Below are 19,889 nucleotides of genomic sequence, written 5' to 3' on the forward strand. Positions count from 1 at the left end.
CAAGGGGCTGAATGGCCCATTTCGACTTCTATATTATATGGTCCACCACAATAAATTCCCTGATAAATACTGAGGTATTTACAGTTGTAGAGATATCCAGCACAGAAACAGACCTTTGGTGCAACTCATCTATGCCGACCATGTATCCTAAATAAATCTAGTCCCATTTGCCAGCTTGCGTCCCATATCTGTTTAAACCCTTCTTATTCATACACCCATCCGGATGCCTTTTAAATGTTGTAACTGTACCAGCTTCCACTACTTCATCTGGCAGCTCATTCCAAACACGCACCACCCTCTGCATTAAAGAGTTTCCTCTCAGGTCCTTTTTAAATCTTTCCCCTCTCACCTTAAACCTATGCCCACTAGTTTTGGACTACCCTACCCCAGGGAAAAGACCTTGTCTATTCACCCTATCCATATACCACATGACTTTATAAACCTCATCCTTCCTATAGCAGGGAGAGCAGAATTAAATGTGATATTCCAACAGTGGCTGAACCAGTGTCCTGTACAGCCACAATATGACCTCCCAACTCCTATACTCAATGCACTGATCAATAAAGGCAAGTATACCAAACGCCTTCTTCACTATCCTATCTACCTGGGACTCCACTTTCAAGGAACTATGAACCTGCATTCCAAGGTCTCTTTTTTTTTCAGCAACACTCCCCAGGACCTTACCATTAAGTGTATAAGTCCTGCCCTGATTTGCCTTTCCAAAATACAGCACCTCACATTTATCTAAATTAAACTCCATCTGCCACTCCTCAGTCCATTGACCCATCTGATCAAGATCTCGTTGTACTCTGAGGTAACCTTCGCTGTGCACCACCTCTTCAATTTTCGTGCCATTTGCAAACATACTAACCACCCCCATTTGATTTATTATTGCCTGCAAATGCAAGTACATAACTGAAAAAATACATTATCATACATATCTCTTCATGGCCCTATTCTGGAACGAGACAGTCACGTACTCAATTAGTAATTCAGAGATCCATGCGAATGCTGTGGGGACAGGTTCAAATCCCACTCACAGCAGCTTGTTGAATTATTTAGTCGAATAACACGTGGAACTGAAAACTAGGCTCAGTCACAGCGACTTGGAAGCAACAATTTTTGTGAATATCCATCTGGTTCATAAATGACCTTCGGAGAAGGAAATCTACAATTCTCACCTGATCTGGCCTGTGCGAATCCATGCCCTCAGCAATGTGATCAAGTCTGAAATGGCCAAGTGAGCCACCCAGTTCAAGCCCAATTCAGAATGGCAACTTGTATGACAACATTCGTCTTGTCCACACAGACGATACACCCAGGAAGAGAGAAAAACAATTTAATGTTGTGAATTGTGTTAACCCTTTACCATACAGATCAGGCCACAGATTTTAGCTTTGTAAGGGCACCAAGGGATATGTAGCGTCAGCAGGTAAATGGAATTGAAGTAACTAAATAACAAGTTCAAGGGGCTGAATGGCCTACTCCTTCCTAATCGGATCAACCTTTGCTCATGCACACGTTCTCCAAGCTGACACTTCATTGGATATGCCATTAAAGCCTATTTGCAGCCCCCTCAGTCTTTTAGATGTGCTAGTTCTTCAATAGGACATATATACTCATCAGGGCTCTTCAGATCTCAGTTAGTGCTCAGCTTATGACCTTGACAAACTCCCATTCAAGCCCAGACAGAGAGAATAAAAGGTAAAATTCGCCATGGTTCTAGGAGACAATAGGGCTACACTGTCATTAGAGGGAGAGGGAGAAAGAGAGACAAGTGGTAGTTTAACCTGAGGGTCACCATGTCTCAGGCAAGGGAAGAGTCCTTCATGGTAACCTCAGTTGGTACAGGAATAGAACCCATGCTGTTGGCATCACTGTATTACAAACCAGCCTTCCAAGCTAATCAGGCCCCTACAACAATAATGGAGTTGTTCACAAACCATGATAACACACACTTCCAATACATATAGAACAGGCTCAAGCATGAAGTGAGGAACCATGGGTCCAATGTCACCTGTTTCCCCACACCTCCAACCCCAGCATGTTCCCCTTATTCTATGTCACATTTCACATTCTTTGGAGTCACCACTGACACACTACAGTCTTTGAAAACTGAGGGCAGAGCTGGGCTGCCTTTGTAGTAAATGGAGATTCAGTTAATCTAATCCCCGAGACTTCATCTCCCACTGGACTTGATCATGCCCACAAGGGACAGGAAATAAAACAACATGTAAAAGTAAAATTGGGTAGGCACATGCGCATTGTTGGCCACATTTACATGGTGAGAAGGGGCAGGGTGAAATCCATGTAGCACTGTCTTTGCACGCCATCCAGGTAATACGAGAAAGTTTAATTACTTTTGCCTTTCAAGTTTGCTGAACTCTAGCACAAGTTGTTTGTTTTGCTAGGAGTGAAGTGTTTCAGAATGAGAGATCACTCTTCAAGGAGACAATCACCTGACCATAAGAAGACGACAAAATTGCCGTAAATTGAGACACACACATCAGGAGTCAGTTCCAACAGAGGCACATTTTAATTTATTCTTCAGTCAAGGCTTCAGTAACATACAAAGGCAATACTAGTAGTCATACAAAGTACAATAAATTAAACCTTACAGTACTTGCTCATACAGATACTGTGTAACATGTTCCAGACAATTGGAGGAACCTCAGTTCTTGATCAAATCAGTTTCTAGGTGCTTGGGTCTTTGTAACTAATTTCAACCCTGTAAATGCCTGGAGGTGGTGGTTGCGATGGCGGGACAGCTGCCATACTTTGGCAGAAGATCAGCAGAAATTCCATCAGTGGAGAATTGGGTGGGCTGGGGTGTTTGACCATACCAAGGTAACATGAATTCCCAATCTGTGAGGCCAAACAGCATCACATGCCCACAGGATGGAGACACACCAACTGAGTAGGATACAGGATGCTCAAATGACAATCAGCTGGGTAGGGGGAGTAGAATGACGACAGTGGTCTCAATTCTTCCCAGAGGGCTAGACCACTCAATAGACTGTATTCACTAAAGGGAGACAAAGGAAAATTTTTATAAAACATACAAAAGACACTGCTTCCTTAGATCTAGGACCATGTTGACATCACCTACCACAACTGCTGGTGAGGGGAATCAGGAAAGGCAAGGGAGGGAGGGGGAGGAGGAAATCAAATGTCACTAAGATTTCAGTGAATGACAAATTACACTTTTCAGAACTTACTTGAAGTGTGAACTAGGATTTTGAAACAGAGTTGCTGGAATCAGCTGTCTGGAAAGCATGGTGGAAGCAGATTCAAGAGAAACTTTCGAGAAAAAAAAAACAAAAAAAAAAAAAAAAGAAAAAAAAAAAAATCGGATAAACACTAGAAGGCAAAAGAAGCATTTACAGGGCTAGGGAGGGGAGGAGCGCAACTAATTAAATAATTTTCAAAAAGAGTCGACATAGACTTGATGGGCCGAATGACCTCATTTGCTGCTGCACAATTCGATGTAAAATACTATTACTTCACAAGGTGGCTTTCATGGAGGCAGTACTTCATCCTCTTCAACAGCAATAAACACAAATGAGGGATTCAGGGGAAAACTTCTTCCAGCAGAATGGCAAGAATGTGGAATTTGTTACCACTTGAGGCTGATTGGCCAAGTGGCCGCTTTCTGGGCCCAGTTATTGTGGAAATGTGATGATTACAGGACCAACACTTGGAGGCCTAGGGAGGGAATAGGTTCTCCTGTGGAGATTGGCACTGAAACAAAACTGAAATTTATCCTCATCCATTTGCAGCTGTGAAACACTTTAAATGATCAAATTAAGCAACTATACAAACCCTGAACAATAAAAGCCCCAAAACATTTCTCTCAGCCATAGCTTTGTTCAAATTTTTGAAGAAACATTCATGAATGCAAACATATTACAAAAAGACACAGCTCCTACCTCCTGTTATTGCTATAATCATGTTGTGTTGTGTGGCATCAACTTGTACAACAAAATGTCACATCATACATCAAGATGTCATGGCCAGAGTGTAGACTGGAATTCAGCGAGCAGGAAGACCGGTTACAGTAATGGTACACATATCTCTCAATGGGGCTTCGAGAGTTTCTCCCCCTCCTTCTTGGTCTGTGTGTCTCTCCTCCTGGTGCCTGCTGTTCTACGATTTTCCAAGTACTGAGAACCACGGACAGACAGCAGTGAGGAATGACAGAGGTTACAGTGGGGGTGTGAAAGATAATTACACAAAGACCAGTGTGCAAGAGGTTTCCACAACAAATGCTGCATGGCAATCAGTAACTGCATTTAGAGTTAGTCCTGTACGGTTTGCCTCAGAAGCAGACTAGAATATTGTGGGGTGTGTATGCACAGGCATATGCTTTAAACCTAGTATCTCTATCACCTAGAAAGAGAAGAGCAGAAGATGCATGGGAACACCCACACCATTCCAACTTGGAACCTTAATCACCATTACTTCACTGTACCAGTTCAAAATTCTCCAACTCCCTTCCTAACAGCACTTATAGCAGATGGACTGCAGCGGTTCAAGAAGGCAGCTCACCACCACCTTCTCAAGGGCAACTAGAGACGGGGAATAAATGCTGGCCAAACAGACAAGCTCACATTCCATGAATGATCTTTTTTTAAAAAAAAAGTGATTTTTCATCATGTTATTTATACTTACTTAACTGACAAGAACATCATCTCTACTTCGTAAAATTTTACAAAGTATAACCCATTCTCAAGCCTTTTCCCGACCCCTGCTCAACAGCAACTGTGGCTCCCACCTGCGGAGAGCGCTTCTGTATAGCGAAGCGTTGCTGTGACACACTAACCCCACAGATATCCCGGATCTGTGAAAACTATACTCCTACCTATCAACTAGGCAATGTGAACAAAGCAGTTTAGGGAATATGATAGAATAATCTCCACTTGTCTGAAAGTGTGCAGTTGCATACTGAAGTAGCTAGATACCATCCAGGGTAAAGCAGTTTCATTGATTAGCAGCCTATATACCACTCGAGATAACTGCTGCCTCCACCATCATCTACAGAGTGCATTTTACCAACTTGCTGGGACAAACAGGAACACCACCACATGCAAATTATCTTCCCTAACAAATACATCAAGAGTTGGAACTGTATCACCGTTTCTTCACTGTTACCAGGTCAAAATCCTTTGAAATTCTCACCCAAAGGGCAATGTGTATTTGCTTACTCACAACAACGGTAATGGCTCAAATAGCCAGCTCACCACCACGAGGGTAATTAGGGATGGACAATAAATACTGATGCTCCCAGTTATAGTCACATTACAAGAATAAATTAAAACAAAATATCTGAGCATGACTGCCCTAGACTGACTATCCCAGAGCAGAACACAGGGGATAATTTATTAAATGCTTACCCATTGCAATGATTTTCTAAAGCAGATCTGCACCAAAGACAAAAATGGTCTTCATTTCAGGTTTGATTCATAAAGACAATTTGCTTTATGTATAAAATTTTAAAAATATATATAAATATATATTTAATAAAATCAATTTACCTTCACATTTTTGATTATGGCACTGTTTAAACAAGTAAAACAACACAAGTATAAAAATTATTTTTAAATAAACAAACCTTCCCTCAGGTAGAATCACTGATCTTTTGCTCCCACTTCCCCCGTCTGTTGGGGGAATCCTTAGAAGATGATCTTTTTGACTCTTTCATAACTTCCACTCAGTTCCTTCATTATCCAACTCACTGTCAATCTATTTACTGAACCTTCTTTTTTAAATCTGCTGTCTTTTACTACCAACATTCCCCCCTCTTGCATACATCTCCAATCGAGAAGCAACTTCCTGCTTCCATACCTCTCTGAAGGTTGCTCATTCTTTGACAGTCAGTTTAATAAACCTGTTGGCAGGTCAAGGTCAGCGCTGCTCTTCACCTTGCATCCACTGTCAAGTGCAGGGGCACGTAGAGAGGCAGGAACACAGTCAATCTTTTCCTGCCACCTGTCCCCGTGACAATCGAGGCCAATTCTACGTGGAAGCCCAGATTGGTTCAGAACAGCAACAGTGTGGGTAGTGGCAGAAGTCCAGGAGGCTCCCTTGGCTAGATTCCCATGGAATAGAACGAGTCAGTTTGATACAGGGAGTCATTAGTGAGACATGAAAAGGGGAAAAAAAAGTGGTGCAAATCGCTAAAGGCTGCAAGGATTTCAACAGGCAGCAACATCTGGCGACTGGCCCTAATAGTATGCGAACACTGTCCTGGTATAAATAAGATCCAGTTCATTCATGAAGGGCTTCTTTTTCTAAAAAAAAAAGGAATGCAGAACTCCAAAGTGCTGAAAAAGCAAAACTCTCAAAATTTACAGCAATCAGCTTTGCGGAATGATTTAACAGAAGCTTGGGAGGCTTTTCTGCAGAGACGGGTTATTGTTTTAAGAATAACTGCTCATTCATCCACCTCCAATCCAGAGAGGGAGGCAGAATAAAAAGTTGCCTTCCAATCCATTATGACTAATGTTGAGGGGGGAAAATGGGGAAACGAAAAGGAATCCGTTTAGTTGAAGTTCACTTTCTGTAAATGCCTGTTGGGTATCTCCAGGGCACTGACCTGCAGCGGCCAAGAGCCACCCATGATCCCTGCCTGTAAGGCAACACCAATCACCACCGCCAGGTCTGGGTCCACCGAAGTGTTTGGCTCCTTGCCAAAGAACTCACGGATGACCTGGCGTATCCGCGGGATACGGGTGGAGCCGCCAACGAGGACAATCTCGTCCACCTCGTACCGGCCCAAGTGACCACGGGACAGCACGTCCTCCACCGGGTCCAGGATCTTCTTGAACAGGTCCTGGTTCAGTGTCTCAAACAGGTCCCTGGTCACCGTTTCTTCAAACAAAACTTTACTGCTGCCACCTCCAGGCTCGCCTCCTGCTTCACTGGAGCCTGGCAGTGACAGTGGTACCTGGATCAGCACAGAGTCGTACAGGGTCAGGTTTAGTTTGGCCGCTTCGACAGCCTGGCGCAGATGGTGTACATCCTGCTTGTCAGTTGGCACAGTACTGTATCTCTGATGTATCTGGTTAAACAGGAACTGCAGCAACCTCTGATTGAAATCTTGGCCGCCCAACTGGTTATTACCTGCAAGAATATATATGAAGGAAATCATAACTTTGGACAGATGAGAATCTTAACATCACTATGCAAGGCCAGCCAGCCCATTGTGCCTGTGCTATCTTCAATAGATGTTTTGATGTCCAGTTATCATGTTCCGCTCACCGCTCTTTTTCCATAATCCTAAAATTTAACAAAAAAAAAACTTTATCTTGTGCTTAACCCCATGTTGTACCTGTCCTGGGAGTGTTTCAAGGAGACAGTATGGACAGAGCTTTACTTTTGGCTTAAAAAAGTTCAAGAAACTTAACTGATTCTAACACTGTGCTGTCTCTGTCCTCAGCATGTTTGATGGGGACAGTGCAGAGTTTGCTTTACTTTCAGTTTAAAACAGCAGAGGGAGCTTTAAGCTTACTTTCAAATTAAAAAAAAAAGAATATTTACTCTGTATTTAACACAGTGCTGTACACATCCTAGTTTTTCTTCTTGAGGAAAGAAAAAGGCTATGGGTCGTGTAACAGCTCTGTATCCCAGTCCTCTCTGAAACTGAACCAACTATTCATCTTCATATTCATTGATGTGACCTAGTTGCAGATGACGTTGGCGCTGATGATATTAGGAACAGAATTGGAAGCAGTCCATTCCACTATATGAGCATCCTTCATCCTAAGAAGCAACAAATGCTTGGGCTGGTGTTTTGCCCATTATTACACAGGGGCTGGAGGAGATGATTCCGTCCTTTGAGTTAATGGCCGGTTTGTATCCTAACTCACCTACTTTTAATGTTTTTTTTAAGCAAACAGTTATTAACCCAGCTTTCACACTATGAACGCAACATTCTGCCACTCTTTGTGGGAGAGTGTTTCACACCTCTATTAGCTGTACATGAAGTAATACCCAACACTTCTGCAGAACAGCCAATCATGAGATGCCACCATCACAGACTCGGTCATCTTTTACTGCCTATTCCTAATTGTCCTGCAGGTGGTGGTGTGCTGGCTCCTTGAATCCCCGACTGCAACGGCAGGTCAAAAAGTATTTATATGGCTGGTTCCCAACAGTCCCCACAAGGGATGATGGTTGGATTCTGACTTGTTTGAGATGGCCACTGCCTGGCACTTGGGTGGCACGAATGTTGCTTGCCATTTATCAGCCCAAATCGAGATATTGTCCAGTTCTTGTTGCATATCTGAACATTGCGCAATCATTGGCGAACATCCCCACTTCCATCCATATGAAGACAGGAAGGAAGGAAGGTTATTGATGAAGCAGCTGAAGAGATACTAGGACACCACACTGAGGAATTCCTGCAGAGATGTCCTGGGGCTGAGATGACTGATCATTAGCATCTTCCTTTGTCTTCTCCCTGTTCTAAGGTTTTGTTCCCTTACTCTAGAATTCCCAACTCCTGCACGTTGTAGATGCCCAATCACTGAGCATGCTCAGGACAGAAATGATTGACTTTTGGTCAATCAGGGAAGTAAACAATGAGGCAATCGTGCAGGATGGTTCAGTCAAAGCAGGATCAAAAGGGCTGACTGGTCTTCTTCCAATTCTTATTTTACGCCTTGATTTTCCCAATAAGCACAAATGGTTTGTCCGTATTTCCTCGATCAATTCAAATCAAATCACCCCTTAACTTTCCAGGTTTGAGGAAATACAAATCCCATTCATTTAATTTCTACTCAGAATCTTACCCCAGGATCTAGATCAAACTCTACTTCAAATCTATGCCGTATCCCTACCAAGATCAGCACATCCCTCCTGAAATTAAAATGTGACAATGCCCATATGGCATGGTTCCTTTACCTGCCATCGCTCTGGTGAGGAACATTCCACCCTGTTTGTTCAGCAAGGATACGTCCAAGGTGCCACCCCCCAAGTCCACCACCAGCACGTTGAAAACATCCACCTTGTGAAGGCCGTAAGCCATGGCCGCTGCAGTCGGCTCATTTATCACCCGCAGAATATCCAATCCTATCACACAAACAAAAAAAGTCTCACTCAACTGGTTAACAGCCCTCTGGGCACTACGTGTGATATCAACAGTGTGCCACTTTCAGGGCGAAAATTAGAATACAAAACATTTTCAAATGGAAGCCCAAGTGGAATTTACCATCCCTATTCCACACTCCCAATCCCCCCAACAAACCCGCAACCCACCAATGATCCCCCCCACCTCAACCCAACCAAGAGAAATCAACATGTTGATTACAATCAAAGGAGATACAGTACAAATGGATGTTAAGCGATAACTGTGTGTACCAATGACTAATGATTATGAGAAGGTAACAGGCTAGAGGGATATGTGAAAGCAGCCTGACTGAGGAATATGAGGCAATGGCTAGAATAGAGGCACAAATGGAGTTGACAAGATTGAGGTGTACGCAGAAGCGGTGGGATAAAGTGATAGGACAACGTGGTGGGATAGAAGGAAAGAGGCAGTGAAGGGATAAAACGCCACATGGAGGTGGCAGGCTGAATGATATGCAGAGGTGATGGAGTAAAGTGATAGGAGGAGCCTGTGCGGTAAAGAGATTGGAGGAGCTTGTGGGATAGAGGGATATGAGACAGTAATGGGATAGAGGGACACAGGTGGTGGCAGGATTGAAGGATATGCAGAGGCAGTAGGATAAAAGGGGTAGGAGGAGGTTGTGGGAAAGAAAGACTTCATTCAGGAGGCTGTGGGATAGGTAGATACGAGGCAGAGATGAGATAGAGAGATATGAGATGGTGGCAGGTTTGAGATAATATGAGCAGCAGGTTGTTGGGAATGAGGAATAAGAGAAAATGATGGTAGGAAGCACTGAAGAATGTGGCAAGAAGATAGGTAACTGGTGTTGATCTGTGGAAAAGGAAGTTGAGCTGTTTTCCTGTTCCAAACACACACCATGATGCTCCACCACAAATCCTTTCCTCAATTCACTTCTGCAGCAGGGACGGGCGCTGTTCACAGACAAATCCAGAAATTGTCACAGTGAAATCAACTTGTGTATTATGATCATAACCTCTCCTTCTTCATTTCTACATAACGTATTACTCACCTCATGACATCTAGCTGTCCAAGAGGAGGATTAATCTCTATATCCGCATTTACTGTAACCATCTAGACAGATGCACACATAAAAACATCAAATGCATCCTCCTGAAGGCACTGAAGCAGCAACATCGGAGACTTCATCTCCCATGCAGGTCTGAGTACCATTCAGGCAGAAAGATGAGTCACCACTGACTGCAAGGTTGACATATGATGTGACTTCAGGTTGTCACGAACCCATTTCTGGGGGAATGCAGCTGTGCTGGACAAAGCTGCCTGAAGTTTGACAGTAAATGTCACAGAGAGTCAATGGTGTTTTTGCTGTATGAGGAGCATTGAATATACTGAATGGATGTAAGTAAAGACACAAATGAAAGGTTAGACAATCTAACTCTACAGTTTAAGCAATTTCAGAGAGTAATTCAGTCTATCTGCCCCGGCAGCGTTTGATGTTGATTGATCCACATTTCCTACTTTGACAAACACAGTGATTACTGAAAGAAAGAGGTGATGTAGAGACTGCCTGTAAATAATGAAGAGACCCTGAGAAACTCGCTAACATTGCCTCACCATCGAATCCAAGTTCTGATCAAATCAATAAATCACAAAACCAATTTCAGCTTGGCTTACTGAGCATAACAAATCAGCATTTAAGGTTTGAAGGACTTTTTTTTTTTTTTTTTTAAATTCAGTGGATGTGGGTGCCCTTGGCTGGCCCAGCATTTATTGTCCAGCAAGTGGACAATATTGTTCAGAAAGTTTGGTGGCCATCACTATGGAGAAGGTGCTGGGGAAACTGAAAGGTCTAAATGTGGATAAATCACACAGATCAGGTGGAATACACCCCAGAGTTCTGAAGGAGATAGCAGAGGAGATTGTGGAGGCATTGGTGGTGATCTTTTAGGAATCACTGCAGTCAGGGAGGGAAAATTGCTGATGTAACACCCCTGTTTCAGAAGGGAGGGAGGCAGAAGACAGGAAACCATAAATTGGTTAGCCTAACCTCGGTAATGAGGGAGATTTTAGAGTCAATTATTAAAAACGAGATTGCGGAGTACTTGGAAGTGTACGGTTAAATACGGTTGAATCAGCAAGGCTTCACTGTCCAACAAATCTGTTAGAATTCTTCGAGGAGCTAACAAGCAAGTTAGGCAAAAAGAGAACCAGTGGATGCGATCAATTTGGATTTCCAGAAGGTCTTCGATGCTACACATAAAGCTGCTAAATAAGAGCTCATGGTGTTAGGGGCAAGTTACTGGCATGCATGGATTGTAGAAGGTCTGGGGCAGACTAGGAGAGTGGGCAGAGAAAAGTGGTAGATGGAATAATATATAGGAAAGTGTGAGGCTTTGCACTTTGGTTGGAAGAATAATGGCGTAAACAATTTTTTAAATGGTGAAAGGCTTTGGAAATCTGAAGCACAAAGGGACTTAGGAGTCCAGTGCAGGATTGCCTTTAGTTCAGCATGCAGCTTCAGTTCGCAGTTAGGAAGGCAAATGCAATGTTAGCTTTCATTTCAAGAGGACTAGAATTCGAGAGCAGAGATGTACTGCCGAGGCCATAAAATGCTCTGGTCAAACCACATTTGGAATATTGAGAGCAGTTTTGGGCCCTGTATCTAAGGATGGATGTGCTGGCCTTGGAGGGGGTCCAGAGGAGGTTTACAAAAATGATCCTGGGGATGAAAGGCTTTTCATACAAAGAGCGGTTGAGGACTCTGTGTCTGTACTTAATGCAGTTTAGAGGACGAGGGGAATCTTATTGAAACTTACAGAATGCCGAGAAGCCTGGACAGACTGGGCATGGAGAAAATGTTTCCACTTTTAGGAGGGATTAGGACCCAAGGGCACAGCCTGAGAGTGAAGGGGGAACCCTTTAGAACTGAGAGGAGGAGTACTTTCTTCAGCCAGAGGGTGGTGAACCTGTGGAACACATTGCTGCAGAAGGCTGTTCAGGCCAAGTCACTAAGTAAATTTAAGACAGAGATAGATAGACTCTTACTAATCAAGAACCTGTCTATCTCTTGATTAGTAAGGTAATCAAAGGCTACAGAAAGAAGGCAGGAGAAATTGGCTGAGAAACTTATCAGCCATGATAGAATGGTGTTGAAGACTCAGTGGGCCAAATGGCCTAATTCTGCTCCTACATACGAGTACAGGGCTGTCATTGTAGTGTTTGAGGTTGAATTGAGGTTATCCCACTGCAGATTTAAACATATCATTCAAACTGACATTCCCAGTACAGCTCTGAATGATTGCTGCGCTACAGGTGATGTGATTTTCCACTGAGAGTTTACGTTGTGGACCCATCTTCCCTTTGGGGGAAGACATAAGATCCTATAGCCTCTATGTCACAGAAGGGAATTTCCTACAGAGCCTCGAACATGAATTGGGTGAAGGTGTCTATCATTGATGAAGGTTAGTAAGCAGATTGCCACCATAAAGTCAGAAAGCGCTGCCCATCACCTCCGCCCCCAACTTACCTGCTAGCTGTGCAGCTTTCACAGTGTGGTTCCTCTGCCTCTCATCGAACTCTGCTGGTACTGAGATGACAGCTTTGCTCACTGGTACCCCCAAATACTCCTCTGCCATCTTCTTCAGTTCAAACAGCAACCGAGAGCCGACGTACTCAGGTGTGATGCTCAGCGATTCATTAGCAATAACTGAGAACTCAGCATTCCCCTTATTGTAGAGGATCTGTAAAACAAAGATATACAGGCTATGCAATATCCACAGAGAGTAAGAATACCAAGATACTCCTTGCACGATATTCTTAATTCAACTGCTAAATATTTCTATACTATTGCCACATGAAGTACATAAACCTCTAAGAGAAGGCACGGTAATGGTTGACTGCAAATTAACATCTCCACAAAATATAAGACACTAGTCCCAGTATTCTGTCTTTGAGCAGCAGGACAAGCTATAAGACGGGTGCATACAATAGTCTCTCAGTTTAACTATGCAGTCTCACGTTCAAAAATCAACCAACCACCAAGTTGCATTCATCGCTATTCAACAGAAACATACCTACCACACTACATGGATTGATAAATGACAGGACGAGTAGTTTAGTTCAAGGCAGAGACAGACTTGTCCCAATCAGCACTGTACCACAATAATATACCGTGACAGGCCTGCCCACACCAGTACCATAACCCAATGTTATATGACAATTGGCCTGTTTCCACCAGTACTGTACTCCAATGATTCACAGCGACAGACCTGGCCCCACCAGTGCTATTCTCTAGCCTTATAGTGACAGACCTGTCTGCAATAGTGACAGATCTGTCCCTAACATTTCTGAACTCATGTTATAGTGACAGACCTGACCATCTCATAACTAAAGCAACTGCTACTGTAAAAGTTTTTAATCCTTCACTCTATTAAAATACTTATCATTTTAAATATCACTGTCAAATTTAATTTGCCTGTCCTCATTCTTTATTCCAAAATGATTCACTTCACATTTCTCAGTTATGATTTTATACACAGATGTCTACGTCCTCCTGAAGCTTCTTCTGAACTATTTCTGTTCCAATTTGAATAATCCCATTTTCTCTGGATTCCTAAAGCCTCTCATTCTCCGATGCCCTTCTGGTAAATCTATCTGCATATCTTTCCAAGTCATTTTCCAATCCTATCTGCTCACCTTCCCAAAGGTATGCCTGCGTCCAAAGACTGAAATTAATGATTAACAAGAGCTGTGTTGTTACCTTAAACTGGTAGCGGCTGCTTTCGGCTCTGAGCTCCTCTGGTGTGAACTGCTTCCCTATGAAGCGTTTGGCATCATACAGAGTATTCAGTGGGTTGGCATCTGCAAGTTCCTGCGCCTCATACCCAACCAGTGCCTCTTGGTTGGTGAACAACACCATGCTAGGCAGGCTCTTCCGCCCAGCCTTGTCCGCAATCACCTCCACCTTGCCAGTGCCCGGCTGGAACACACCGACTGAGCAGTATGTGGTGCCAAGGTCCACACCGATCACCTTTGGTTTGGGTGGGGGAAGGTACTGCTGAGCCAAATACCCAGCCAGCAGGAGGGCCAGAATCGAGGAGCCTGTGGAAACACAACAACCCGAGTGAGAGATTGCTTCATACCACCGTACAAGACAAAGCTTGAGGGAAGCTCCTATCTTTTCCCTCAGATATTTTCCCACTCGCTTAGTGGGAATGCCACAGAAACCAATCTGTGACTGTAAAAGCTATGTGGATAAAACTCTCCCTCCTAGTCAGATGGTTCTGGGTTCATGCCCTGCTCCACAGTCTTGTACACAAAATCTAGATCAACACTCCAGTGCCATATTGAGTGGATGCTGCATTGGCTGAAACTGTATCGCTCCAAAGAGGCATGAAACAGAGATTCCTCCTGCCCCTTCTGCTGAATGCTAAAGTTTCCATGCTACAATCACAATCAAAGTAGGAGAATCCTCCCAGCTACCCTGGTCAATATTTTAAAAAAATAACACTGGCCATCTCATTGTTACTTGCAGCTAGAGCCTTACAAGTAAGGAACTGGTCCACCAGGTAAATGTACAAAGCATAAATCCAGGAACTAGTTTGGCTGTGATCCTTCGGTGTCAGCCACAGCAGTTACATCTGTATCAGATACATGGGAACAGCACCACCTTCAAGCTCCCCTCCAAGCAACTCACCACCCTGATTCAGAAAAATATCACTCTTCCTTCACCATTCCTGGGTCAAAATCCTGGAATTTCCTCCCTAATTGCATCATTGACCTACCTACAGCACATGAGCTGCAGAAGTTCAAGAAGGCAGCTCACCATCACCTTCCTGCAAAAGCACATCTTTTTAGTTCTTTCACCACCTGCACGATTCTCAATGATGAAAGAGGTCATCAACAATATTATTAAAGTGGCATTTACATAGTATTAATCAGCTCACTAACGCTCAAGTTTGGTTTCTGACAGAGCCACTTGGTCCTTAACCCAATTAAAGGCTTGGTTCAAACATGGACAAAGAGCTGGAATTACTGCCCCTGGTATCAAGACAGCATTTGACCAAGTGCAACATCAAGAAGCCCTAATAAAATCAAAGTGAATGATAATCAGGAGGAATGCCCTCCACCAGCTGGCGTCTAATTCTGTAGAAAGAAAGATGCTTGTGATGAGGGACACACAGGGACACAGATGACTGCCACAAGTCTCCAAGCCTGCTTTGATACCACCTTGCGAAGCTGAACCTCTTCCATCTAGAAGGTCATTGGCAGAACTTCTTGCCAGTTAAGCTTTGTGTCAATTTAACTGCACCACGATTATTTTTAATGATACCAGGTTTTTGCTTGTAGGTTTTCTTGAAACTGAATCTAAATTCCAAGTACAGGGGGTGTGAAGCACCACCACCACCCACCCCACCAACCACCCCCCGCCCGCCCCCGCCATCCTCCGAGGTGACTAGTGCAGTGGCACCACCTCTCTCTCTTCAATAGATACTGTCTGGCACAGTAAGACATACTGATGTTCAATATCCTGTGCAGTGACACTGGGTATGCAATTGAGTAACACACATTCTTGCAAGTTCAAATTGAACCATTGTTTTTTGTCCCTCACAAGTTTTTGTGCTTAATCAACAACCACCAGCCCTCCAGAAAATACCTCCGGTACCAAACACTTTGGATCTATTTTATCAATACAAAAACATATGTAATGTTTGATTTGTTATCAGGAGCAAAGAGTACAATTGAAGGAAACACTCAGTACAATTAAAAATACCATAACGTTCTGTATCTGAATCACACAACGGTGTGTACTTAATGACCTTTCAGTATGCATTATAACAACATCAACCCTTCTCTTGCTGAAGGTTCTAATAAACCAGTAGGCTTCATCCCTTTCTACAGCTGGTTGCCTTTCAGTCCTTCTCCCAAGTGGCTTCAATGTTTGTGTCAGCAGGATATTCAACTGTGGGGGCATCACAGCTCAGTCAGATGCGCCACTCACCTAAGAATCCAAAGAATATATCTTCACAGATAAATAAATGGTATTTATTGAGTATACAAGAGCAAACGATAGAAATACCAGACAAGGGAGCAAGATTAGGTCATTCAGCTTTATACATACATTTATATCTACATTGTACACTGAAATAAATATGACACATATAAATAAATCCTATATGATACAAATATCTCACTGAGATGAATTTGTTGAAATCAGATATTGGCAAGGAATTACTGCTCCTGAACTACAAAGTTACCATAAGGATACTTAAACCTGATGACAGACAAACAGACAGCATTATCTTGCTCTGTGTACAGTGTCACTTTGGAAACATATGACAGACACTATATATTGCTCTATAAAAGTTGAAAGAGCTACAGGTGACAGACATACAGAAACATATGTAAGAGATACAGACAGACAAGCAGAATAGTCATCCACAGAAGGCCAGTTGGCTCACCATATTTATGCTGGTCATCCGTAGCAGCAATTCAGCTAGTCCTATACAATCCTACCATTGGTTTTCCTTTGCAGCCTCATAACTATTTTCCTATCCAGTTCCCTTTTTGTAAAGTACAATGGAATCTGCCTCCAGCAGCTTTCCACGCAATGCATTCCAGATTCTAATCACTTGTTGTGTAAATAGAACAAACAAAGAACAAAGAAAATTACAGGACAGGAACAGGCCCTTCGGCCCTCCAAGCCTGCGCCGATCCAGATCCTCTATCTAAACCTGTCGCCTATTTTCCAAGGATCTGTATCCCTCTGCTCCCAGCCCATTCATGTATCTGTCCAGATACATCTTAAATGATGCCGGTGTCTTTCCTTATGTCAGTTCCTGCTCTTTTAAGCCAATAAGTCAATGTCCTTTGGAATTTGATCCTTTCTCCAAAGACAGCAGATTATCTCTACCTATTCTGTTCAAACCCCTTCTGAACACCTCGATCAACTCTCTCTTCTCCAAGGAAAACAGTCCCATTGTCTCCAAATTACCTTCATACTTCATTCCTGTAACATTCTCATAAACCTGTTCTGCACATTCTACCACCAATGTCTTCACATTCTTCCTAAAGTGCAGCTACCACAGATGTTGGTGTGCACTGAACAGATGGGAGCCACGTAGCACATTGATAACATCCCATCTCTGGGTCAGAGGATCTGTCTTCAAGTCCCACCTCCAACAGAGGTGTGTCATGTTGTACCTGAAGAGGTTGATTTTCAAATTTTGTTTTCATTTTAAACCAAAGCTGTATTGTTTTATAAGGGGTGTTACAATAGGGATACATGATCAAAATACACAATAGGGAATGTCATTGTTCTATAGGTAATGTTCCTGTACAGATAGATGACCAGTGTATACAATGAGGGCTGTAGAGATCTATAAATCAGTGTTACTACAAGAATATATGATCACTGTAGACCACAGAGGCAGTTACATTCTCTAGACTAGTGTTACTACAATGATATACGATTAATGTATATGATAGAGCTGTGTAGGTCTATAGATCAGTGACACCACAAGGATATACGATTAATATATATATGATAGGGGATGTATAGCTCTATAGATTGGTGTCACCATTGGGATATGATTAATGTATATGATAAAGGCTGTATAGCTTTATAGATCAGCGTCACCATAAGGATATATGATCAACGTATATGATGGGGGCCATACTGTTCTACAGATCAGTGACACCATAAGGATATGTGATAGGGGCTATACAGCTCTACAGATCGTTGTCACCATTAGAATATATGATTAATGTATACAATGCTCTATAGGATTCCATACGGACACAGACTACGCCTGGAGACACTTACCCAGAATGGCCATCGCCCCGGCCATGGTCAGGGTTAGGATTAGGATTAGGCAGTTCGCTCCGGTCTCTGTTTGTGTCTCGCCGGTTTCTGAGCCCGGACTCGCTCACTCTCTCTCGGCCTCAATCTCTTATCCCCGGTCTCTCCCTTTCCCCCCGGTTTCTGATTCCACTCCACTCCACTCCGCCACACTCCGCTCCCACAAACGCTGACGGTCGCTCCCACAAACGCTGACGGTCCCTTAGTGACGCCCAACGCCCGCCGGGACTTGTAGTCTTCCCGCCTTCCGGTTCCGCCTGATCCCGAGACGTCACCGGGCTTTTGTGGACTACAGATCCCGGCAGGTTCCGCGCCAAAGGCGGCGCCGACAATTCGCAGGAGGCAAGAGTAGTCACGTCTCTGGCGTAGAAGAATGAGAGCGCCACCATCAGATCGGAGGATGAAGATACGCTCCTGACCTAAATTCTCAATAAAGCTCTCACCATGTGATCACCTCAGGTTCTGATTGAGTCAGACATCTGTATATTTATCCACATTAATATTGACTTAACTTATAAAGTTAAAAGCAAAGTCACCCTAGGCTTTAATCACAAGGACGTGAAACTTGTTAAAGGGGAGGCAGGGCTCAGGAAATAGCAAGAACTGCAGATACTGGAGTCAGAGTCAATACGGTGTGGAGCTGGAGGAACACAGCAGGTCAGGCAGCATCAGAGGAGCAGGAAAGTCAACATTTCGGGTCCTGATATCCCCTTTTTGCCCTCCTGAATACAATGTGAGAAAATGTGTGGTGATGCGCTTTGGTTGGAAGAATAGAGATATAGGTTGCTTTCAAATTGGGAAAAGGCTTCTGGAATCTGAAGCACAAAGGGACTTAGGCGTTGAGGATTCTCTTAAGTTGAACATGTAGATTCAGTTGGCAGATAGTAAGGCAAATGTAATATTAACATTCATTTCAAGAGAGCTAGAATACAAGAGCAGAGATGTATTGCTGTGGAAGGCTCTGATCAGACAGCATTTGGAATAGTGTGAACAGTTTTGGGCCCCTGATCTAAGGAAGTACTTGGAGGGGTGTAAAAATACTATGGCTTTAAGAAGTGTATTTTGTCCTTTTTTTAATGAAGAAAGGTTGAGACAGAGGGAAGAGCAGTCTGCTCAAAGTCAATAAAGTAAATAGATTGTGAGGCCTTTTTTTAAAAGTTTGAACAATAGAAGCAACCTGAACGGGTGTGGTCAAGCACCCACAGGACTCGGATTCTTAGTTTTAGCTTTCTACAGTCATTGTGGTCCTGAAGCTGTATGTGGAAGCTCTTATTCCTCCCTCTGTTAGAGCTAAAAGCTCGGGTTCCCTTCCTGCTGCTAGAATTGCATGTGTGACAAACTGTTTTACTGAATTTCTCTTTGCCAAGTGTGTGTTTATGGGATTTTACTATATTGGAACAGTAGTTAATATATCTACTATTTGGTTAAGCATTTTGTTAGCATTACAATTAAGCCAATTCTTTCCTTTTGTTTCTATTTTGACCGTATTTTAAGTGCAGTGTGAAAATAGTATTTTTTGCTTAAAGTCGAGTAGTTTGAGTAATTGACTCATTAAGGCTCAGTAATGGTTTCTCCTCTACCACTGTAATTAAATAGACCCTCAGTAAAGTAAAAGGAATTGAGGGCAGTGCTCTACCTCAATCACAACCCTTAGTGGTTTGCACTACAATATATGACAGCTGTGACGAAGCGTATTCTCAGGAGTTCTCAGTTTTCATTGTATACATCTGGTTGTCACCCAAAAGAGTGGACATAACCTTGGGTTTAATAGTTGAAAGACGAACCTGTGACAGTGTAGCATACCCTCAGTTTGGATTGGTACATCATCTTCAACATTGTGCTCGGATTCGGGACATGAATCCACAACGTTCTGGCTCAGAAGTGTGGGAGTGATGTGATATTCCTGGAAACAGAGTCTCCTGGGTGGAAGCATTGACTATC

General features: G+C 43.2%; 1 protein-coding gene across 3 annotated transcripts; it reads right to left on the minus strand.

The window, feature by feature from the left end:
* Positions 1-2,513: 2,513 nt before the first annotated feature.
* hspa13 (heat shock protein 70 family, member 13) lies at positions 2,514-18,139 on the minus strand. Of its 3 annotated transcripts, XR_007263230.1 has the most exons (7): positions 17,913-18,139; positions 13,848-14,188; positions 12,615-12,828; positions 8,905-9,072; positions 5,612-7,122; positions 3,930-4,163; positions 2,514-3,025 (listed from the first exon to the last, which is right to left on the minus strand). XR_007263230.1 is itself a non-coding variant. In XM_020512692.2 (5 exons), exons 1-5 carry the CDS (start codon positions 17,935-17,937, stop codon positions 6,542-6,544), a joined length of 1,329 nt encoding a protein of 442 aa, XP_020368281.1. In that variant the 5' UTR covers positions 17,938-18,139; the 3' UTR covers positions 2,514-6,541. The 3 variants fall into 3 exon arrangements, 1 of the variants encoding a protein (XP_020368281.1); XR_007263229.1 differs by having other exon boundaries at positions 2,514-4,163; XM_020512692.2 differs by having other exon boundaries at positions 2,514-7,122.
* Between the last annotated feature and the right edge of the window lie 1,750 nt (positions 18,140-19,889).

This window comes from Rhincodon typus, chromosome 11 (genome assembly GCF_021869965.1).
Source record: "Rhincodon typus isolate 14 chromosome 11, sRhiTyp1.1, whole genome shotgun sequence".
In the NCBI taxonomy this organism is placed as follows: Eukaryota; Metazoa; Chordata; class Chondrichthyes; order Orectolobiformes; family Rhincodontidae; genus Rhincodon; species Rhincodon typus.